This window comes from Lethenteron reissneri, chromosome 59 (assembly GCF_015708825.2).
Source record: "Lethenteron reissneri isolate LAM-NWPU_2019-01 chromosome 59, ASM1570882v1, whole genome shotgun sequence".
Taxonomy (NCBI): Eukaryota; Metazoa; Chordata; class Hyperoartia; order Petromyzontiformes; family Petromyzontidae; genus Lethenteron; species Lethenteron reissneri.
The window spans coordinates 5,874,174-5,899,448 of NC_083837.1; the positions used below are offsets into that span (position 1 = coordinate 5,874,174).

Consider the following 25,275-nt stretch of genomic DNA (forward strand, 5'->3'; position numbering starts at 1 on the left):
AATAGAGAATCTTAAGAGAGGTTTAGTAGAACGATGCTTAATAATTGTGGGAGGAAATCGCTGACTGCACGAGTAGCTGTGCAAAAACGATGGTGGGCGAATCTCGAGAGAAACCTTATCCAGAAAGAAATGTGGAGGTGGAGTGAAGAAGTGCAGAAGAAAAAGTTTAACTTATGGCCGAATTAAAAGGAACTAACAGGGACTGTGAGGAATATATGAGATACTATCCTCGAGTTGTCATTGCATAAAGCTGGGAGATAAAACATGTGAAGTCTCTGCCAATGTTCATCGGTTGAGTTGGGTATGGGGTTTGATATCGGACTGAAGTAGTGCATCAAGATGACATTTTAAAGAACATTTCCGATGCTCCGCGTATTTCCCTACACTTCATTCAACAACCTGTTGAAATATTGAGAAGTTTGGAAGGCAAATTCACATGTTTGTAAAAGTAAATTTCCTGGAAATTTTCAAGGGGAAAATTATATGAGTATGCAGGTGAATGAGCGAAACAAGATAGGGAAGCGTTCCAATTGCTGTGCATCGTAGAAATAATGCATATTTTTCAGGGGTGATACTGGTCAGCTAGCGAGATGATAGAGGAGATGTAGAAAAACACGGGGATGGACTGAAAAGAGAGATGAGCGGCACAGAGCAGGGAAATAAAATGACCCTTTATGTTGATTAGAATTTTTAAATGAATCTGGGGTTGCTTAAACTGCTTTGGCCCCAGGCATGATGCTCAATGTGTCTATGCCTTGTGCTGCCATTGACGACTTTGTTGGATCAAAATGGCAAGGTTGGTGGATCATGCCAAGATGCTGCTTGCTTGGGTACTCACCAGCAGGGTAATGAGGTGGTGCAATGGACCTTGAGGTCATTCATATGTGAGCTCGACGATGAACAGAGAGATCTCAACTTTGAAAACAAATCAATTTGGCTAAATATTAAAATGTAGAGTGGGGTTTCCTGTGTAACCAGATTATAATGCATATATCGTAAAATATGACTCATACGGTGTCGCGTTTGCAAAAACATGTACAGTACAACACCCCATCGCATATCCGACACACTGGGGACTGAGATTCATGCAGGTCTGCGAAAGGGTTAGATATGGGGAGATCTATTTAGAATCACATTTTACACAATCATGCACAAACAGGTGACAAATATAAAGCACAAACAGCTTGAAACACAGGACAATGCTTGTCCGTGCTTTAGAGGTGAGCAGATTTGTAAGCGACATGGCGGACATGTGACTTGCTTGTGAAATGCATGGGTTTTTAAACATTGAGAGCAAATGACCGCTACAACTGTAAACACACACTACAATGTGGTCAGATATGCGACGCTCATACTGCATGGTGCAAAGAGGCTACGATACCTTGTGGAGGGAACTTAATGCGGGTTGTTTGTAATCCTCTGCCCAGCATTAAACGATTAATGAGACTGGTATTAAGGCAGGGAAATTGTAAAATCTGCCCAAACATTTTGAAAATGATTAAGGTGGGCGTCTTGTATATTTTGATCGTCTGTTGGGCTACCGTCGTGGGTTTCAGGGTGTACGAGGAGTTTAACGGGCACAGGCTGTCCAGGCACAATCTGATGGACATATCGATGGTCATATCAATCACTAATTCGAGCTGGGATCCGTTGGTCAGAGGTGTAGCTGTCGCGGACTCGAACTCCATAAAGATGCATAGCTCGTCGTTGAAATCGAAAACGGCTGTGAAAAACAAGTAAAAACCAAATATATTAGTGCATCGCTCGGGTGTTTAGTATCCATGCCATTATCATAGTGCACGGCTGTCGCATAGCCAATGTGTTTAACATTGTTTACAGTAGTTTTCAAATAGCCGTATAAGGGGAAAAAAACGCTAATTAAAGTTGTTGACATGTTTGATCTATTTAGATAGAAATAATAATATATATCTAAATATGGGGTGCATAGTTTGCATAGGGACAGCATCATCTCACCCTGCACACCACCATTCCTGCCACGGAAATTTTTAAAGAAAATAAATATCACGTGTTTATACAGCCACTTCCAAGATTTCATTCTTAAAATTTGCAATTCCCATGACCCCATGTGACCTCTGGGCCATGGCAGCATGTTAAAGAACTCTTCCTTTTCAGGTATTGTAATCGTTTTTTCAGAAGTCGAGAGAGATGATAAAACATATTTCTTACCATCTATGACGATCATTTCACCAGAATCCAGGGGTGGATCAAAATTCTTGATGAGGTTTGCATGTTCATCTAGTTGATAAAAAAATATTGAGCATATATACGATTAGTTGCATTGTTAGTAGAAGGAGTACATTGGTAAAACTATCAGAGTACAAAAAATTACGTGGAAGAACTTTGAACTTCTCATTGTCAATCTACCACTTGGCTTTCTGATTTTTACATTGTCATCCATATAATTGACCCAAAATACGTGAAATATGAACTGGTTAGCATCGAGCCGTGCCGTGCCCGCTGTTGTCTGTGATACTGTACGCATTCGCACTTATACTGTATGCATTAGGTCTTTATACTGATTGCAATGTACACAAATCCCACCGAAGGATCGTAACCTTATCGTGGGGTTTGTGTGTTCCAATTACCCTCAGACCTATGTTGCCTGGAGTCTTGTACTTCTGGTCGGGTTTCTCTTGGTGAACAGGTCTGGGGAGAAGGTTCCAGACAAATAACGGTCCAAAAAACGGCCCTTGTGAATGCCTTTGAAATATAAAATTCAGAGAAACTTGCTCGGACAAGGTATGCCAGGAACCCCCCCCCCCCCCCCCCCCCCCATGGAGCCAGGTCTACGGGTGGTGTTCGCTGGCAAGCCTGGTGGACGGGTGTAACACGTAACCTGGTCGAGCCCAGTACGAAATGGCTACGTGGCGACGTCCTGTGGGCCCATCATCCGCAGGACGAAGGGTGAGGGGTGGGTGCAATGCCAGTGTGGCAGAGATAGGGATGGTCTCAGATAGACTGGACCTTGGCAATGGACACTAACAATTGGGACATGGAATGTCAGATCACTGCGGGGGAAGGAACTGGAGCTGGTGGAAAGAGGTGTAAAGGTATCGACTTGATATAGTCGGTTTCACCTCCACACACAGCATTGGCATTGGAACCATAGGCCTCGGGCGGGTGTGGGGATACTCATAAGCCCCCAGCTGAGTGGTGTTCAGTTGGAGTTTGTCCCAGTGGGTAAGATGGTCGCCTCAATGAGACTTCGGGTCCCAGAAAGAAAAACTCTGACTGTTGTCTGTGCTTATGTACCAAACAGCAGTTCAGAGTGTTCAGCCTTCTTGGGGACGATGAGTGCAGTGCTCGATAGAGTGCCACCTACCGACTCCATAGTCTTACTGGGCGACTTCCATGCTAACGTGGAAAACAATGAAGATACCTGGAGGGGCATGATGGGGAGGAATGGGCTCCCTGATCTGAACCTGAACGGTGAGATGTTATTAGAATTCTGTACTAGTATATAAAATGTCAATAACAAACACCATGTTCGAACACAAGGATGCACATAAATATACTTGGTACCAGAGCATCTTCGGCTGAAGGTCAATTATTGACTATATAGTTGTGTAGTGACTGCGATTGTCACTGTGTGGTGCCGGGCTTACGAAGCCACAGCGGATAATGTGTTAATATTATGTGTAGCCCGCTTACGGGGCGTAGTACCAGCCCTAATGAGGTTTGGGTGAGCGCAGGTCAGTGCGGAGGCACCGCGAGCAGTGTGCGGTGCAGGCTCCCGGTGAGGGAGCGAGAGGGAGCGTCAGCAGCCAGGGTTATGTTGGGGCATGATTCGCTGGTTGACCTGCTGACACGTGACCGGATGATATTGGAGGGGGGCCACCAGTGGACGGAGGCCGCTGGGCGGTCACGTGGTCTAAAAGAGCTCTTGGAAGCCTTTGAGAAAGAGCTCGAGAGATCTGGAAGGTGGGCGGGGCGAAGGGCAGAGCCAGCCCCAGCCGAGGGGGATATAACGGGGGCCCCGTGAGGAGGTCGGGGTTCTTCGTGTGCTGGTGTGAAGAAGATCCATGTCGGGGAGAAGAAGCCTCTCGCCATGCGGTCCGGAATCCAGCTTGTGGTCCGGGCCGGGATAGCGAACCGTGTATAGTTCTGCCGTAGCGTGGTTATATGTGCATTCGATACCTGAGTGTAGATTGTGTGTGATGAAGTTGCTTAAGTAATAGTGTTGCTTTCTAGACAACGCCTGCGACTCAGTTAGACTCACTACAATTGTACTATTGGACCTAAGGCCGTATGTTCTGGACACTCAGGTGAGGAGAGAGGCAGAACCGTCAACTGATCACCACCTGGTGGTAAGTAGGATCCGACGCTTTGGGCACCGACCAGATAGATGTGGAAGGCCCAAACGAATAGTGTGGGTTTTCTGGGAACGTCTGGCAGAAGACCCAGTGCCGAAAGATTTTAACTTCTACCTCCGGGAAAACTAATCCTGCACTCCAAGGGAGGTTATGGACATTGATTTTGAGTGGACAATGTTCGGGACCTCAATTGTCGATGCTGTAGCCTGAAGGAAATTGGTGTCTTTTATGGCAGCCACCCTCGTACTCGCTGGTATTTTTTTCAGTGGTGAGGGAAGCTGTCAAGTTGAAGAATGCTTTCGGGGCTACGCACGAAAAAAGGTATCCTTTTTCAATTGAGTGGTACCTGCTTGCCAAGAGGGCGGCAGTGGTAGCAGTCACTGAAACAAAAGCCCAGGCATGGGGAGTTTGTTGAGGCCATGGAGAGAGACTACCGGGCAGGCTCAAAGATGTTCTTGCAAACCATCCTGAGCCTTAGGAGGGGTCGACAGAACGTGGCCCAGGTTGTTCTCAGTAACGATGGCGTAACATTGAACTCAACTAAGGAGATCATCAAGATGTGGAAACAGCTGGAGGGGTCGGATCCATCATTGCTGCTGAAGTCGCTGCAGTGGCCTCCATAGCAGCAAAGCTGCTAGGGTGGATGAGATTCGCCCAGAGTTACTCTAAGCACTGAACAGTGCAGGGATGTCATGTTTAACACGCCTCTTCAATGTTGCATGGAAGACAGATACAGTACCTCTGGATTGGCAAACTGGGGTCGTGGTCCCCATTTTTAAGAAAGGGAGACCAGAAGGTGTGCTCCAACGACAGAGGGATCACACTCCTCAGCGTCTCAGGTAAAGCCAGAGTCCTGGAGAGGAAGCTGTGCCTAGTGGTCGAGCCTCAGATTCAGGAGGAACAATGCAGATTCCATCAGGGTCATGGAACAAAGGACCAGCTCTTTTCCCTCTCACATATATTTGAGGGGTCATGGGAGTATGCTTCTCCAGTCTACCTCTGCTTTGTAGACATTCTACACTGCAGCGGTTGAGCGTAGCATTGTCTACATCCTGAGCACTATCTCAAAAGATGAAGCACTCCTACTTCATGGGGGAACTAACAAACGCAGCAACAAAGACCCTTCCGGTGTGGTGTTTATTCCCTCTATACCCCGTGCTTTGATGCTGAGTGTGCCGAGCTACTTTAACAATATGAACAGTCTGGTGACCCGGATGTGTTGTCTCATCTGATTGACAGCCTCGATATCATGTGGTGTGCTGGTGTGGTAGAAACTAGTCACCAGCACAGATTTATCTAAGTCAAGCAGAAAGGCCTGGGCACTTTGTCCACATTCTCAGTGCTGCCCAGCGACTGCCAGCGTGCAACAACCCACCGGTTATAAAAAATGAAGTTGCAAGTCAACTGGGACAGGTTGTCAAAACCATTCAAGGTCAAGGAACCTGAGCATCATGTATACCATGAGTGGTGGCAATACCTGTGTAGTGACATAGCGCTGAATGTTGGACAGCAGCAGCAACTGCAGGTGGGCACTTAGCGCACACGCCGCTGAGCATATACACGGGTGTGCTGGCAGGGTGGAGGAACTGGGGCAAGGTTCATGATAGACCTCGTGTGGAAGCCCCTGGAACCATCTAAAGGGTTCGAGAAGGGAGACGTGGCTAGGGCGTAGCCAAGCCGCACCGAGGGGAATATAAGCAGTGGAGAGCGAGAGCTCTGGGCTGCCAATTATGGGGTTGGACTTGTCTCGTCATCGCTGTCGTCGTCGCCGCCTCCTTCGTCGCTACTGCCTTAGCCCGTGCATTTCGTAGCTGGATAGTAGTTGGCTGTCTCGGTCGACGCCGACGGTGCAATGTAGGCAGGGTCGTGTCTATGCCGGGTCGTGCGGCAGCGGGGTCGTGAGAGAGAGGGGGCCCAAGTGGTTCAAGTTCAAGTTAATTTATTAGGTATAGCCCTGTGAGCCATTCGGCTCTTGAATCGGGTGCAACCGCAACAAACAAAAAACAAAAACATGAACAAAAAAACATCTTAAAGTGAATATGTGACTGAGTGCAAACAGAAAATCCAAAAAAATACAGCAAAATATTGCAGAAAAAATACCATACACCAACGCTGTGTGCAAAAATCCCAGTGGGATGCAAGTCAAACAACCAACAACAACCACAAGACAACTTAGATTAAGGCCATCAGTCTAACTCTGTACTACAACAAACAAACATGGCTAAACCAATACACTTTTCGAAATCACCAAAATAAAGCCATGAACGCAATGAAACAGTGATAATAGGAACTGTGACGGAATTTTCACAATAAATGTCATAAACAACATGTACTACCAAAACCCTGCAGCCATTACTGGCTGCATGAGTCACTCCACAACAGCAGGAGCATCAATTGGAGTATAATAATTTTTCAATGCACCTTTAAGATCAGCACACTAAATCAAAACACAGGTCATACTTTGTAGCGATCATCTGGAGCAAAACATTTTATTTTAGGCCACTGAATAGCACTGGCAGCTAGGGGTGTACAACTCCTCTAGCAGTTTTGAGTGAAGATCTCAAAGGTAGTGACTCAAGTTTAAATTTATTGGCAACAGCATTCCAGACCCTGGGGGCATCAATAGCAAAGGCCCTTCCTCCAGTATATGTACGGCAATAGGGAATATGAAGCTGGTAAATGAGTGTAGACCTTAGGTCAAATTTGTTCTTTGAAACAGAGAGGAGATCCAGCAGGTAATCTGCGGATTTTTTTGTAAGTAAATCATGAATAAGTAAGATCTGCTGTACAAGCCGTCGAACATTCAGAGATGTTAAGTTTGACCCAATGTAGAGATCACGGTGGTGAGAGTCCTATATGGGCAGTTCAATGCACATCTTAAGGCCGAGTGATACATTGAGTCAAGCTTCTTCAGTACAGTACTTGGGGCTGATTTATACACGATGTCACAGTAATCAAGTAGAGGCAGTATGGTAGCTTTTATCAATTCCAAACGGAACATAGGGGGGAAGCAGTGCTTGTGTCGATATAGAAAACCAATTTAATGTTTTGTCTTTTTCCCAATATAATCAATGTGATCTTCAAAATTCAGTTTTGAATCCAGGATGACCCCAAGATACTTATAGATCTTGACTTGCTCTATTTGATCATTATTTAAGGAATGTAATTGGGGGAAAATAACTTCCCGCTTTAGTCCTGGTGAGAAACATAGCACCTTGGTAATGGAAGGATTTAGGACTAGTTTAAGAGCAACTAGCTGATGTTGTAGTTTGTTGAAATCACTCTGGAGCGTAGCAATCACGTCATCCGGAGAGCGGCCAGCAGTAATCAGTACCGTGTCATCTGCAAAAATATTTACCCTGGAATAATCCAGTTCAGTGCCCAAGTCATTTACATAAAGAGAGAACAAGAGGGGGCCGAGAGTGGAACCCTGTGGAACCCCTTTTGTTATCTTAACACTGTTTGACCTCCAACCATCTCTGAATACAGTTTGGGTGCGAGAAAAGAGGTAATTTTTTTAACCATTTTACTGTGTTTTCGAAAAAACCGAGGCAACTTATTTTACTAAGCAGGATGTTCTGGTCTACTGTATCAAAAGCTTTGGACAAGTCAAGAAAAGACAGGCGCAGTACTGCTTATTATTAAGGCTACTGTAAATGTGATTCAGAGAGTCTAATGCAGCAGATGTGGTGCTGTATTTTTTTCAGAACCCAGATTGTTTTAGATGTAATAGATTGTTGGTGGACAGGAAACTGCTAATTTGGTAGTTCAATAATTTTTCAAAAATTTTCATCAATGGGGACAAAATTGAGATAGGTCGGTAGTTATTTGGATCATCTTTAGGGCCCCCTTTGTGAAGTGGACGAACATAGGAATGTTTCCATTCTAGAGGAACTGAGGCTTCTTTGATAGACAGTTTGAAAATATGGGCTATAGGTTTGTATATTAGGTGACCAACAGTTAGTAGAGCAAAGACGGGAATACTATCTGCTCCGGTAGAGGAGGACCCTTTGAGGTAGGACAGTTGTTTCAGAACATTACTTTCGTGGATTGGCTGAAAACTAAATTCGCTTAATGTTTGGATAGGGGTGTAGGAATTTGCATGAGCAGGGGTGACTCCCAATACATTATCAAATAGGGTACCAGCTTCAGAATAATGAAGGTTAAAATTGTCAACTATTTTTTGGGGATCTGAAATATATTCCCCATTTCGGTTAGGCTCAACGGGCAGATTATCTGTGGCATGAGCTCGGCAACAACGAATACAGAGGAAAGAGCAGTGCCTCCTGCGACCACCTCGTTTCCGGCTAACTGTGTATGCGACGCACGCCACCCGCACGCACAGACGACACTACACCTGCATCGTGAGAAAGAACACTATCATGAGCCTTTCACCACTGACGATATATATTCAGCACTTTAACAACTGAAACCTGGCAAAGCTCCTGGTCTAGACAACATATCCCCTGAACTATGGAAACACCTTGAATCTCACGCACAGGACTGGCTAGCAGGTTTCTTCAACCAAATTGTGCCAGAACACAGGGCCAATGTCATCGTACTCCCAAAGGCAGGGAACGATCTCAATGTGCCAGCCCATTACTGGCCCTTCTCCCTTCTGAGTATGTGTCTAAAACTGTTGGAGCAATTAGTGCTAGAACGTATCTCACCTACTAGCAACAACATCTTGAACGTCGACCGGGCTGGTTTGTTGAAAATGGTTTCCAACGACGTCGTAAAACAGGTGCAGTGTTCCTGGACCTCACAGCAGCACATGATACCATCTGGCTCACTGGATTTCTGCTAAAACTGTTACAAGTCCTGGCGTGCTCAGAAGTCAACACCACCGAGCTTCTTCTCAGAAATCGCTGCTTCCATGTGAAGATGAACAACAAGGTCAGCTCCTTGCAGATGCAAACAAATGGACGTTGCCTCAGTAATCCCGCCCATTTCTACCCCGTCCGAGCAGAATATCCAAAGATGGTGGAGTTCTGTCAGCTTCCACTTCCATGGTGAACTGGATGGATTGGTTTTGCGAGTTGAGATAATTTAGAAATGCGTTCAGTCGTGTGGCCAGACCACCAATGTGTCATCCACATATCTAAACCAAGCAGATGGTTTTAGTCTGCTTGAAGATATTGCTTTTGTAAAAAAAATATTCCATGTCCAAATTCGCTATCACAGGAGACAAAGGAGAGCCCATTGCTGTTCCTTCATTTTTGTTTATAAAGTGACCTTGCCACAAGAAATAGGTGTTCTTTATACATTGTTCAGCTAGTCTCGGGATATCTTTGTTCGTTACCAGAGTGTCGAGTAATTTAATTTACTCGTTGACCGGAACCCTCGTGAACAGAGAGGTCACATCAAAACGTACAAGAATATCATTAGGATTATGCTTAATACTTTAATTATATTTACGAGATGTTCAAAGTTTTTGATGAACGAAGAGGTCCTACCGATGTAGGGCTGTATTTGTTTTGTTCCGTATTGTGCTAACTTGTACGCGGCAGAGCCTATTGTACTAACTATAGGTCTCAATGGCACATCAGGTTTGTGAAATTTTGGTAGCCCATAAAGTCTTGGTGGTTTTCATGCCCTTGGTTTGATCAGGTATTGCTCTTCCTTGGGAATTTATGACTTGACAATGATTTCCGTTGTTTTACGTTCCAAGGTGCTGGTGGATTTCATTTAATTTTATGGTAGGTACCTTCATCGAAAAAATCTTTGATTTTATTATCATATTCCTCTAGGGGCATCACAACAGTCGATCGGCACTTATCAGCAGCAAGAATTGGGATATCTTTATTTGCTCTCAAATCTGTTAAGGCTTTTGCTTCACTGAAGTTAATGTTGCAGTTTTGTGCCAAACTATTTACTACTGGCCAGGACTAATTCGGGAATATATCGAAATTGAAAGAAATCAAAATAACTTTAACCATTCGGATAGCTACCGTCTTAGTGCTGCGTGGAAGCAATCATTAAATAATACATTATTCAAATTCATGCCTACAAAGAGCAGCGTACTTCAATAGGGATTACCGTTGGTAGGGATATTTTAGTAAATACAATAGACAGGAAGGACAAGTTCAAAGGCCTCGAATGATGCAAATGCATAATTGCGTTGCCTCAGTAATCCCTCCCCCCCAACATTGTGCAAGAGCGCAGAAGGGTGGTCAACACAGCTACGCCTCTATATAAGGAACGAAACAGTAAGACTTCTCCACAAATCTGTCTGTCGTCTGATGAAGCTAGTTGTAATTACTGGCGAAACGTCGTACTCAGTTTGTAAATGTTGTGGTTGGGCTTTCCAACACACTAGTGTGCTGTACTAGTGACGAATTGACATGTTCTGTTTATGTGACAACCCTGACTAGTTGGCTGTGTTGGGTGGTGGTGGGTTTTAACGACACATTTATATATTTACGCGATCTAACCCACAAATCTCTATTATGGATATTGGTCGTGAAATCCTACGTGTTAAGCTTGTTTTATTCCAGTTTATGTCAGAACTTTTTCTGCCTCGCGTATGTTTATGATATTATTGGCTATCTTTTAAACGTGGAAGGAAGTTATGTAATGACAAGGTGCCACCTGCCGGCCTGAAGGGGTAATCGCGGTTATGGGCATGTTACATAATGTCTAATTATGAGGGGGGAGTATCTGGAGTAAAGGTAAAAGGCAGAGTCAGTCGGGAAGCTCCGAGAACCTGGTCGAAGGTTCTGGAAAGGGTCGTGGCCGGAGGCGGGGCTTGGCCGTGCTGGGGTTTATATAATGGGGACCGAACCAGAGGTTGGGTGCTGTTGAGGGTCCTGGGTCCTGGCTGCGTGGCTGCTCGCCAGTCATCTCTGTTTGTCGTCCGGACACTTGGCCGATCTTCTGCAAGGCTCTCATCGTCGCCGTCACTGCAGTAGTCATACAGCTGTGTAGTTGGATGCCGATGATGGGGTTGTGTAGAAGGGTTGCCTATGTGTAGCTACGTAGAACGTTACATAGATGTATCGCCCAGTGTTGTGCTTAAAGTGTGAGAATACGCAAGAAGTCTTCTACATAACGTGTCTCGGAAGTCGCTCACTCCACATGTATAACGAATAAATAGATACCATCAGTACGGAGAAAGGCAAGAGTCCTAGCCGTAGTTTCAAGCCGCACCAACCTTACCATATTAATAACAAGTAAACCCGTAAAAACAAAGTTTTTCACTATAAATCCTTTATATGCGTGGCGGCTAGAGTCTTCTCGTCCTCTGGCTTGAGATGGCTGCCACCTATGGGTCAGATGATTGTCTGCCAGTATTAAGCAATTGGTAATTAAATATTTAATTTGTTATTCCTAAACAGTGTAAAAATTTGGGAATTTTTTTCACGAACATTAATTGTCTCGCACAACGAGTCTGTGTGGAAAATGTCAGCTCGATTGGATCACGGGAAGTGGGTTCAAAAACGACCGAAATATTTGCACGGTCGTAAGCAAGCAAGCAAGCACGCAAGCAAGCAAGCACGCAAGCAAGCAAGCGAACTTAATATAAAGGATTTAAAAAGGGGGCCTGTCCTGACTCATCCCCCCTCAACCAGTATATATACGGGGTAGTATCTCTTGGAATTTCTCATTTACTTGATACAGCAAGCGTGCTGTGACGGTTCCACCTGAAGACGGAAGCTTGTGTTGCCTCCGAAACGTCGTGATTTTTATTTTATTTTTTATCTTATTTTACTTTTATTAATTATAATTTCAACTTTTTACCTACGTGACTTTACCGAAAAAACCTACGACTATGAATCCTTGCAGTCATGAAAGCTTCAAATCTAGATGTGATCCCTGACATGCAATACCCCGGTGTCTACAAACTAAGCTGTGTCTGCGGCAGCTGTTACATTGGGAAAACTTAGTGACATGTCTCCGGACTGGGTTCGTGAACATAAGGCAAATCTGAAACATGGCAGGATTAATACCTCAGCCATGGCTGAGAATTATTTAAACGCTGTGGGCAACACGAAATTGATTTTGCCAAGACAAGCATACTCTGCAAGCCCACTGGCTATCAGCAAATATTCATTCATGAAGCAATCCAAATATATAAACACAGACACAATTTCAACCGAGAAGATGGTACAAACTGAGCAACCATTGGAATGACGTTATTAACCAGTTTAGGTCATAACTGGCTGTAATGTTCCCTCCCTACTTACCTATGTTAGCAGTTATTTTCGACCCTCTGAGTTACATTCACTAACACAGCCACTGTTAGCTGTATTAGTAAATGGCGGCTTGCCATGCTTGTCCACCTCCATGTGGCGATGCTCTTGCAGAGCTCTCTCCGAGCTTACATATACATGCAAATCTCTTACATTGACATGCTAATCCCTCACAATACAATGGCCACCCCCCAAAACAGCTTCGTTTTCAAATGGCGGCTTGCATCCTTGTCCACCTCCAAGTGCTCTTGCCGAGCTCTCTCCGAAATTACATTTACAAGCAAATTTCTTACATTGACATGCTAATCTATCACAATACAATGGCCACCCCCACAGCTTCGTTTGTCAAGATTAACCCGATCTTATTACACAGACACGATTTAAAACTAGAAGATGGGTACAAACTGAGCAATCATTGGAATGACGTTATTAACCAGTTTAGGTCATAACTGGCTGTAATGTTCCCTCCCTACCTACCTATGTTAAAAATAATGTTCAACTCTCTGAGTTACATTCACTAACACAGCCACCATTAGCTGTATTAATAAATGGTGACTTGCCATCCTTTTCCACCTCCATGTGGCGATGCTCTTGCCGAGCTCTCTCCAAGCTTACATATACATGCAAATCTCTTACATTGACATGCTAATCCCTCACAATACAATGGCCACCCCCACAGCTTCGTTTTAAAATGGCGGTTTGCCATCCTCTTCCACCTCCATGTAGCGATAGCTCTTTCCAAGCTCTCTCCGAGCTTACATTTACAAGCAAATTTCTTACATTGACATGCTAATCTCTCACAAGCCAATGGCCACGCCCACAGCTTCGTTTGTCAAGATTTACCCGATCTTACATTTACATGCAAATTTCATCTCTATCTCCTCCCATTTATCCTTGGGCTACACCCATCCCAAACCTTTATATATCTTTACCTTAGCAGTGCTCCCACCATATATTATCAGCAGCTCACCTGATGATAATTGCTTGTGTTGTAATCAAAACGTCGTGATATTGTTATTATTTTTCTAATTTTTTATGTTTTTTTATTATTTGATCTATCTACGTGGCTTTACCAAAAGACCTAAAGAATATTAAAAAGCACACTTTAAATACCAAAGCCAAGGTAAACAAGCAAAACATTCTGCGAGAGCTCACAAATTCAAAGTGGGGAGGACATCCATCCACTCAAAGCACCACTGCCTTAGCACTTTGTTTCTCCGTGGTTTGCTATGCATGATCTACCTGGAGATGCTCAACCCACAATAAACATGTCAACACGGCCCTAAATGACACGTATACAATTGTAAAATGGTTCCTGAAAGCCACCTCTGTTCCCTGCCCATACGCACTTTCTGACATAGCGCCCCCTAACATCAGGAGGAGTGTGGAAGGTGATCACGAGTTGGCAAGTCATAGAGCGTCCGCCATCCGCTATGTGGCTATCAGCCAGCACCCCATCATATCTCACGGAAAAACAGCTTCTTGTATCCAATGTACCACTGACTACATCACCATAATCTGCCAGAACTTCCCTCTGGCAAAAAGAATGGGACAAATCAAGCAACAAATCCGCCGAATAGAGCAGGTGAAGAATCAACCCCAGTAAGGAGCTCGCATTTGCCCCCAATCCAAATGGCTCACATGGTGGAAGCTGAACAAACTGAGAGTGGTTTCGAAAGATGCAACTCTCTCATTAAATCAAGGGGCTTCTGCACAACTGAACAATGTACTTGTCAGGAGAATTAAACCATGGACCATCTCCTGAGATGCCCTGCAGCACCACAATGCACTCCTCAAGATTTGGCAACGCCAACACCAGAAGCGGTGGCCTGTACAGAATCTTGGGAAAATACTATAAAGGTTTGACAGGAGACACGATTAAGAATAAGAAGCTTGTTGTTAAAACATGATCCAAAGATAGTGTTCCTTGGTATGATGTTGGACAGGAGTTTTATGTAGTCCACACCTCGAGAAGACAGCGAGCAAGTTGTGCTCATAGAACTCTCTGCTGGCCTGGATGGCTGGCTCAACGTGGGACGATGGTGCCTGGTCACTACGTATGGTGGATGTCTCTCTGTGCTGCTACTCTGTGGTAGAATACTGTGCAACCCGTATGGACTCGATCAGCTCACACCAAATGGATGGACACTCAGCTGAATGTCACCATGAGAATCATCTCTGGTGCAATCAGGACAACCACACTACCGTGGCTGCCAGTACTCTGCAACATCCCCCCACCAGAAATTTCCCGTCAAGCTGCACTGGCCACGATGATGAACAAGGTACGTACGGCACTGGAGTTGCTCCTTCACGTCGATATCTTCAAGCCTCCACCTGTGCGTATGAAGTCCCGAAACCCAGTATGGGCACTACCACACCCCAAAGACTCGAGTATGCGGGATATCCAAATTGCCTCGGGTGAGGATTGGAGATGCGTTTATATGCTTAACAAGGACCTCATCAGTGATCCGTCTGTCCGGCTGCTTAGCTTCGATCTCCCAAGGTGCCAGTGGGTTCAGTTGAGTTTAACACGTAGGCTTTCGCAACCAATATCATCCATAACAGAGGTTTTTTGGGTTAGATCGCGTAAATATATAAATGTGTGTAAATGTTGTGGCTTGGCTCTCCAACACACCTGTGTGCTGTACTAGTGACGAATTGGCATGTTCTGTATACGTGACAACCCTTATTAGTTGGCTGTGTCGGGTGGTGGCGGGTTTTAACGACACATTTTTATATTTACGCAATCTAACCCAAAAACCCTCTATTATGGGTTCAGTTGAACCGCTTCCGGTGTGACCAGGGGGTGTGTGCCACTACCAAACATCAATGGGGCATACGTGCCAGCCCGCTGTGTTAATGCGGGAAGTCCATCAGGGTGTGCCGGGCAGACTTGTTGTCCTGCACGTGCTGGAGGAGAGGCTGTTATTTGATTATTTGGCTACGTGGACTGCTGTCCACTCATGTAATATTGATAAACGTAGGTATGTATCCTGCATAATGCACGGGCATAATATGACTTTGAAACCCCCCGCCCACCTCCTACGCATTTCCCATAAATATGCTAAATTCCTCTTGATATACAAATTATTTTGTCAAGGTGCTCTTCTTCCCCCTCCAACCCAGCTTAAATAAACGCTCCAAGCTTGGTGGTGTTTCATTTCTCACCTGAGGACGGCTGCTTGCATTGTGGCCGAAACGTCGTGAGAATTATTTTATTATGTTTTAATTTTATTAGTTTATTATTTCCCTTCTACGTGACTTTACCGAAAGAACCAAGAAGATGAATCCCTGCAGTCACGAAAGCTTTAAATCGAAATGTAGGTATGTATATTCAATTATTTAGGTCTGCGTACCTGGTGCTCTGTGTGACGATCACGTGTAAAAACATTGACTAAGTAAATATGAAAATTATATGTGGTTCCTAATTGTATGGGGATGAGCCAAAACCACAATTTTCAATCACGTGTCAACGTGAAGGGTCATTGCGATATAACATTTCATGACACAATACGATAGGACTTTTTCACAAGATGACAGTCATCACGATATCAGTTTCCCGTGGCTTTGAAATAGTGTTTCACTTTTTTGTATAGTTTGTTCATGTGCTTTGCTGTACTTGCAGTACAAATAAAGATGCTTGGACGTTCATTAACTGCAGGTCACTAGACAAGCCTTTTCATCATGCAATTTTAGGAACTTTAATGCTTATCTCGCACCTCCTTTGAGCACGGTTGGCTACGTACATTGCGAAAGAAGTTCAGTATACAACAACACAATGGCCTGAATCTGTTTCACAGATTGCTTCTCAGTACACTCATAGCTTTAACTTTACAAGTTTAAACCACAAATTGACGATTACATGCTTAAAATAAATTACTTACAGTAAAAGTTGATGTTCGGAAAAAAGGAGATGCAATTGGATTGACTCAAACCGGCCAAGAAGTCAGGGCATTGGGGAGGATCTGAAGAAGAGAAGAGAGTTTACAAAATACATCAATGTTATTTCCAGAACTGGGAGTTCCAACTGCAGGTATTTTTGGCATGTATTTCGCTCAGTAATGGCGTAATGCACAAGCAAACAACGATAATGCTTCAGGCCCCAATTAGCTCAAGGAGGTTCTGAATCCGTAAAAATCACGCTTAAAATTAGCTCAAAATTCTACTAAACATAAGCTAATTAAAATAACAAACAATTGCTCTCTCTGACCTCTAGTCTGAATCTCTCTTCCCTCATCTCACTACATATCTAGTGCACGTCTATAGCATAAAATACATTATTTGGTGATGCTGCCGCTGTGTTTGGAAGTGATGCACAAGCACAAACATCTAAAAACTCTAAATTATTCGTCAATAATACCAGAAGGCCTTCGTCAAGCAATGACCATTTCTTCAAGTACTCATTTGAGGCTGGGTCGACATAGGGGAGGCCCAGGAGTGGTTCCAATAATCGTCACTGGTGTTAGTCGTGAGCAGAAATCAAACGCGGGTCGACGGGTTCGTAGCGCAGCACGCTAGCCACGACACTACCCCCACACACATACAAAGACATACAAACCCACATTCTCGAATGAGTGCAATGCTAATGCAGGACTGGGAGGCTTACTGCAATATTCGTAGTTTTTGGTCCGTGTGAAATAAGACCATCCAAGCTGCATCATCTCTGCCAAGTAATAGAGACAGGTGCCGGCCATAGGAGGGAGATAAAAGGCCGTGTAAACCCACTCTCCACCTGCAAAGCAACAGATTTAGGATAAAAACAGGCTTTACCCTTTTAGGCATTAATACAGGTGTTAATATGTTCAAACACCTAATAGACATCTATTATTGTAAGGCATTCAAGTCTGCATTAACCATACATGTTTGCTGTAAAACACGCAAACAAACGTGCTCTAATAATATAGGTATTGTTTTGATATCTTCTGATGTATCCATCTTCCCCCACAAGAACATACATAAGCTCACCTGGAAGTCTCCTGATGGGAAGACCACCCACCAGATTGACCACATTATTATCAATGGCAAGTGGCACAGGTCACTTCAGGATGTTAGAACATATCGTGGTGCAGATGTCGATAGCAAGCACTACCTTGTCACTGCTACTATCAAGATCAAGCTCAAAATAGTCATACCACAAGGTAGGTGCCGTAAACAACTGGACATTTCGAAACTTAAGCGCCCGAAAAAGAACAAAGATTTTGTCATGGAGCTAAATAACCGTTTTAGTGCTATAAATGCCACCGCTGAAATGGAGGAAGAACAAAACATCAACAGAAAATGGGATAACATCATGAACACGTACCTTGAAGCAGAGCAACGCGTCCTAGGTTTCAAACAAAAGGGGGCTAAAGAGTGTATAACACCAGATACATGGCAGGAGATTGAAGAGAGAAAACAATTTAAACAAAGCTACTAAACTTCAAGTCACCAAGACTCCAAGAACAGGAATGGATAGCCTACAAGAACAAGGACAGAGAAGTGAAGAGGAGTGCCAGAAGAGACAATAGGGCCTTTGTTGAGAACCTGGATAGTGAAGCTGGGAAGGCTGCAGACAATGGAGATGAGCACAGTCTACAAGATCACAAGGCGTCTCAGTGGAAAAAAATATAACCAATCTGCTCCAATACATACACAAATGGCAACACCATTACTTCTGAGAGTGAAAAAGCAGCCAGATGGGTCCAACACTTCCAGGAAGCGCTCAACCTCCCTGACCCAGATTAGCTAGTCAAATTCCATCAACAGATGATGTCCTTGATATTGCCACAAGTCCTCATGACATATCTGAGGTTAGAGCCGCCATCAAATGTCTGAAGAGTGGCAAGGCATGTGCAATAGATAAAATCCACGTGGAGATGCTAAAAGCAGACATTCCCACAGCTGCAAAGGATCTGACCGACCTCTTCCATAATATCTGAACCACAGACAACATCCCCAATGACTAGACTAATGGTCTTATCGTTAAAATACTAAATAAAGGCAACCTCAAGAACAGCAATAACTGGCAAGGAATCACCTTACTATCCATTCCCAGCAAGGTATTACGCAGAGTTCTCCTCAACAGAATGGAGACAGCCATTGGCACCAGGCTCAGGCAGAAGCAAGCGGGATTCATAAGAGGAAAATTATGTATAGACCAGATCTTTACACTGTGGAACATCATTGAGCAGTGCTTAGAATGGAGCACACCTTTGTTCATAAACTGTGGATTTCAAGAAAACCTTCGACAGTGTACCCTTTGGAAGATAATGTGCTCATATGGAATTCCATCTAAAATCATAACCATCATAGGAAAGTTCTATGAACACTTTGAATGCAGTGTTAATCATGGGCAACATCCTCTCCAAGTGGTTCGCTGTAGAGTCTGAAATGAGACAAGGGTGTATCGTCTCGCACATCCTCATCCTCCTTACCATAGAATGGATCATGAGCAATACTATGTCGGACAAACCCAGAGGCATCCAGTGGACCCTGTTCAATCAGCTGGAGGACCTAGACTTTGCCGACGACCTCGATGTCCTTTCAACCAATCACTCAACCTACAGGAAAAAAACTGATAGGCTTGTTAACCAAGCAAACAGGTCTAACATCAAGACTTGCAAAACTCAAGTCATGTGCATCAATTCCACCCCCACGACACCCGTTGTAATCAACAGCGACTCACTGAAGTTTGTGGATGACTTCACGTATCTGAGCAGCTTCATCAGCAAGGACAACAGGGCCCATAAAGACATCAAAATAAGGCTGGGAAAAGCTAGGGGCGCCTTCCTTCAACTCGAACCATTTGCAAGTCCAAACAGTGCAATCTGAAAACCAAAGTCCAAATATACAACAGCAACGTCAAGTCCATCCTGCTATATGGCTTTGAATGCTGGAGGCTCATGAAAGCAGAAATGAAAAAGGTTGAGGACTTGCACAATGGATGCCTGAGAAACATCTACTGTATATTTTGGCCAAACAAATTTTACAATCATGAATTGTACTTAAGGGCCAAAACCAGAACATCACAAAGGAGCTAAAACAAGGAAGACTGCAATGGCTAGGCCATGTCCTAAGAATGGAACAGAACCACATGCTCCGAGATGGACGCCTCTGGGCAAACGAAAACTGGGGAGGCCAAAAACCACCTGGTGAAGAATCATCACCGAAGAATTTGGTCAGATGAACCTCTCATGGGGGGAGGCACAGCATGCATCCAAGGACAGGAAAAGATGGAGAGAACACATTGTAACCGTATGTACCACAGGAGATAAAGAGGAGTAAGTAAGTAAGATCCACTCTCCACCTGCAAATGCAACATATTTCTGGAACAAAAACAGACTTTACCCTTTCTGGCATTATACAGGTGTAGTGACTAACTCGGAGACAAAGAGACTTGGAGGCACTTCCTTAAATTAACGAACACCATCGGGATAATAAATACCCTATGTGGGTGCACACTTTACAGTCGCTAGCCCAAACACAACTCTAACCGTCTAACACTGACGGCGTTGACGGAGACAGCCTCGGACCAACCACCTCGTTTTGAAAACCAACAATATCATCACTGATTCGACATCTTTAATCGAACCAACCAAGCGGTTTTCCTTAAAACCCTCTGCTGATAGACCACTCAGATTGTATGGCTTATCAAAAATCCATGAAGAAGGTATGCCCCTTCATCCTCCACCATTGACTCACACGAAATTGATTTCTCTAAGACGAAGGTACTTTGCAAACCCACTGGCTATCAACAAAGATTCGTTCATGAAGCCATCCATATATATAGACACAGACACAATTTCAACCGAGAAGATGGGTACAAACTGAACAATATTGGAACGACGCTATTAACCAGTTAAAGTCATAACTGGCTGTGATGTTCCCATCCTACTACCTTCCGATGTCAGTTGTTATTTTCGGCTCTCTAATTTTTTACATTACCAAATTAAATTTCTCACACTAACACAGCTACCTCGTGCGCCATCCTCGAGGTTGCTGCTCGGCAATCTGCCATTAACATGCTAATCAACCTGGCAGCCCTTTGATTGGTGGAAAACCCACCACTGCTGCAGTCGCTGCCCACATTTGGGCTCCGCCCATTTCAAACTTTTATAAACAGTTGTCTTTAGAAGCTAACCCCCCTTTTCCTGATGACGACCGCTTGTGTTGCTATCGAAACGTCATAGTTTTTTGTTATTGTATTATCTTCCTTGAACCTATCTACATGACTTTACCGAAAGACCTTAAGAATACTAAAGATCTACATCGTGGAAACCATCGGGCCGACTGTTTGAGATCTACATGATGGAAAGCAATGAGAAAGACTGGTCAACACCATTGGAACCTCATTTGCCAGTAAAAAATATGATAATTGTTTTTTTACCCAAAAAAGTTATGTTTTTTGTTTGCATTATGACTGCAGGTATTGTGGTCTATGTAAACATGACTCCTTGTAAAAAAGGGTGTCAGTTTTGGTGCCAGATAGAAGGGTAAAAAAACAATTATCAAGACTGTTCAAGTTAATCTAGTGGAAACCAACAGGGCTGCAGATAGGTATAGCCGTTGTGAGTTATACAAACTGAGGGCACCCCAATGGGCTCCCCCCTATCTCCGGTTGTAGCCAACGTTTTCATAGAGAAATTTGAGACTGACGCCATCAAGACTGCCACTCTATGTGTGGCACATTAGGAATGGATCACTCTTCATAGTATGTCCTTGTGCAGCAAGGGAGTAAAGTGTGGTTCTGTGAAGGTCCTGATGTGCTGTGCAGTGCATCAACGCATGTGTGTACAGCAGCATGTGATGACTGAGTCGGGCCTGTAGGTAGCTGGCAGGGTTAATGAATAACCGCGCGTGTAAACCAGCCACATGGTTAATGGCGTCTCGGAATAATTGCTGCGTGTAACACGCGCTGTTGCATTTTACAGCGTGATGGTGCTGTTCTTCACAAGATTAATATTAACTACAATAAATACATGTGCTTGCCCTCGATTTGGAGCACCTGCCCACGTCCTTCATTTCGAGTGTGCAACATATTTTGGCGAGCCTGGCAGGAGAGTTTCCCTGAGTTCACTGACGGGGATCAACTCTTCCAATAAGACGGACCAAGCAATTGTAAAGGCAGAATATATAAAGATATTCGTACAAGGATCTGAACGGTCTTCACATCATGGCACTGGAACAGCTGCAGGACAAGGCCAGTACTGCTTTGGATCAGCTGCACAAAGCCCAGCTCATGGAAACATGCAGATATTTGAAGTGTTTCAATGATGATGAGACTGGTGAAGATAAAAGCAGACGGGCTTTGATTCGTATGGCAGAAAGAGTACTTGATGAAGTTGAAGACCAAGAAGAAGATGATTAGGCCTGTGCATACGTTAAAAACCTGCTGTCTTTCATTGAAGCAATACAGCAGAAAGAGAAAGACAGCAATGGAACAAGTCAAACACTGCACACCATCAAAACTTTCTGAAGATATGGATGGTGAAATACAAGAGTCACAAGAAGAATCCAGAAAGACCCTTGAGGAAAAGAAAATCTCAAGTGAAGGTGGAACAAAAACCACAGCAGCATTGAATCCCATACGAATGGCCAGACTAGGAAATGTGCCGGAAGTCACAATACGGAGAGAATTCAGGATCTGCGGGCAGATTGGTGAAAGAGGGCAGAAAGACAAGTTATCTTACACCAATCTGACGCACCAGATCGACACAGGAACCCGTAAGGGCCATGCCGAGTCTGACATCATTGAGGCAGTAGTCAGAGCAATCAGTCCTGGTCTAAATTTGAGGGACATGCTAGAAATAAAAACTGATTTGACTATTTACTAATTAAAAACCATTTTGAAAGGACACTATAGAGAAGAAAGCACATCTGATCTCTATCAGAAGTTGATGAACATCTCTCAGGAGCCAAGAGAAACTGCACAGAACTTTCTGTTCCGAGCTATCGAATTAAAGGACAGACTATTATTTGCATCTAAAGAAAAAGGAGCTGATGACCAGTACAATCCAGATTTGGTACGCAGGAAGTTCCTGAGATCGATTGGCACAGGATTGCTCAGTGACTCTATAAAATTCCAAATAAAGCCCCATCCTGATAACATCACTGTCACTGATGAGATGCTGATTGAAAAAGTCAATGAAGCAGCCAGCTTGGAATTTGAGGGACAAAACAAGCCCGAGGGGGTCAAAGGCAAGGGGTATCCTGAGGGCAGCAAGACCCGCGGGGCCGAGGCGCAGCCCAAGGGCGGGGTGAGGGCCAAGGCGCAGAAGGTCAAGAAGAAGGTGCTGCACAGGGTGTACGCGGTGTGCCACCGCAAGGTGCACACCTTCCCCACGTTCTGCAGGCCTCACATGCTGTGTCTGCAGCTGCAACCCAAGTCCCCGGGCAAGAGCACACCTACGCGCAACAAGATGGGCCACTACGCCATCATCAAGTTCCTGCTGACGACGGAGCTGGCGGTGAAGAAGAAGCCCTACAACATGCGTGATCAAGACAAGATATAAGCTGTGGTCATATAGTTGTTAGTTGTTTAAGATGTTTTTGTTTGTTAGTGTTGTGTTTAATATGTTAAGAAGGGGTCATTGCCTAAGAGGAGAAAAAATGGTGAGGAAAAGGTTTCAAGTATGTTGGTAGGCCGATAAATAAGTACCTAAGAGGTAAATTCCACATGGCATTGACAAGCTGTAAAGGATTTTATCTTGACATGTACTGGGAAAAGAATCCTAACCATTTCTGGTCAGTAAAATGTGAAGCATGGTTTAATAATACCAGATTGTCTGGTAATTCCAAAAGCATAATACAATGCTTGGGCTCCTATCTCTTCGTGCACAAAGAGTTGGAGCTCACCCCAAAATAGAGAGCTTCTGGAGTGGCGCTATCTTGGAAGGGATATAATCCCTAGAGAAATTGTGTTCACGATTTATAAACTCCTTTCATGACCAGTTTAAGGAAAAAGACTGCAAAATGTTTGCAAGGAGAAAGGTGGAGTGTCGAGACGACACTCATTCTGTGGGGGAGAGTGTGGCACATTAGGAATGGATCACTCTTTTAAGTATGTCCTTGTGCAGCAAGGGAGTAAAGTGTGGTTCTGTGAAGGTCCTGATGTGCTGTGCAGTGCATCAATGCATGTGTGTACAGCAGCATGTGATGACTGAGTCGAGCCTGTAGGTGGTTGGCAGGGTTAATAAATAACCGCACGTGTAAACCAGCCACATTGTTAATGGCGTCTCGGAATAATTGCTGCGTGTAACACGCGCTGTTGCATTTTACAGAGTGATGGTGCTGTTCTTCACAAGATGAATATTAACTACAATAAATAAATGTGCTTGCCCTCGATTTGGAGCACCTGCCCACGTCCTTCATTTCGAGTGTGCAACATATGCCCAACCTTATGGAAGAGGTACGTAGATGACACTTTTGTCATCTGGCCACATGGCCGGCCTGCTCTAGAACAATTGCTCGACCACATCAATTCCATACACCCAGCCATCAGATTCACCATGGAAGTCGAAAAAGATGGCAAGCTACCCTTTTTGGATGTCCTAATTAAAATGAGAACTGATGGTTCAATGAGCCACTCTGTCTACAGGAAAGCTATCCATACGGATGCTTACCTAAAACCGGATTCCCACCACCATCCATCCCAGAAGAATTCCCTCATCAAGACTCTACACCATAGAGCCCAATGCATCTCCGACAAGGAACGCATTGCCAGTGAACTCAAGCACGTATGCCAAGCTCTCAAGGCTAATGGTTACTCCGACTTCACAATCCGCAAAGCCATCACTCCAACCATCAAGAAGGATCCTGTTAAGGAGCCATTCAAAACCATCACCTTACCCTACATTGCGGGGGTCGCAAAAAAGATCTCTAAAATCCAGAATAAACACAAGATCCAGGTCCTATTCAACACAGTACATAAAATCCGTGATCTGGTCCCGTCTGTAAAAGATGTGGTTCCAGACATACAGTACCCTGGCGTATACAAACTAAGTTGCCTCTGTGGTAGCAGTTACATTGGAGAAACCAAACGACATGTCTCGGACCGCATCCGTGAACATAAAGCAGACCTGAAACACGGTAGGACAAACACCTCAGCCGTGGCAGATCACTGTTATATTTCAGTGGGCTCACATGACATTGACTTCTCCAAAACATAGGTTCTCTGCAAGCCATCTGGCTACCATGAGAGATTCGTTCATAAGGTGATCCACATATACAAACACAGAGACAATTTCAACCAAGAAAATGGATTCTGGCTCAGCAATCATTGGAAGGACGTAATAAACCATTTCGGGTCTTAACTGATTGTGTTCACGTTTATGGTGACTTTCAGACTGCAGTCCACTCACTGGCATTGATTATATATATTTTGTATTCTCCACAGGGAATGGAGTCTTTGCTCCACTGCAAGTCTCCTGCCACCACTCTCCCATTGACATATTTCGTTGCTTCCTCTTAGTACCTTTCACGCGACGGTCAATGGTATAGTGTATAGCAGATTGTATAATAATAAATAGTATAAAAGTGTAATGTTTAATATAATGTATAAGGTAATATATAGTATCGTGATTGTATAGTGAATATACAGCAGTGTGGTATACAGTAGGGTGGGTAGAATAATACATAGTGTAATATTACAATGTATAGTCTAAGGTATAGGGTGGTGTATAGTAATACAGTATGTAATTAAATGTTGGGTTTGTCTATGGCAGTATATAGTACGGGGTAGACCCGTGTGATGTAAGAGAAAAAAGTTTAGC

At 44.1% G+C, this 25,275-nt stretch overlaps 1 protein-coding gene across 1 annotated transcript in view; it reads right to left on the reverse strand.

Moving 5' to 3' along the window:
• Nucleotides 1-1,117: 1,117 nt before the first annotated feature.
• Nucleotides 1,118-25,275, reverse strand: part of LOC133357786 (uncharacterized) — a 33,898-nt gene continuing 9,740 nt past the window's right edge. Inside the window, exons 3-6 of the mRNA XM_061575904.1 lie at nt 17,133-17,258; nt 16,411-16,491; nt 2,188-2,256; nt 1,118-1,723 (exon numbers count right to left, since the gene is read on the reverse strand). Coding sequence (XP_061431888.1) covers nt 1,350-1,723; nt 2,188-2,256; nt 16,411-16,491; nt 17,133-17,258 — 650 coding nt within the window. The 3' untranslated portion in view covers nt 1,118-1,349. The remainder of the gene's footprint in view (nt 1,724-2,187; nt 2,257-16,410; nt 16,492-17,132; nt 17,259-25,275) is intronic.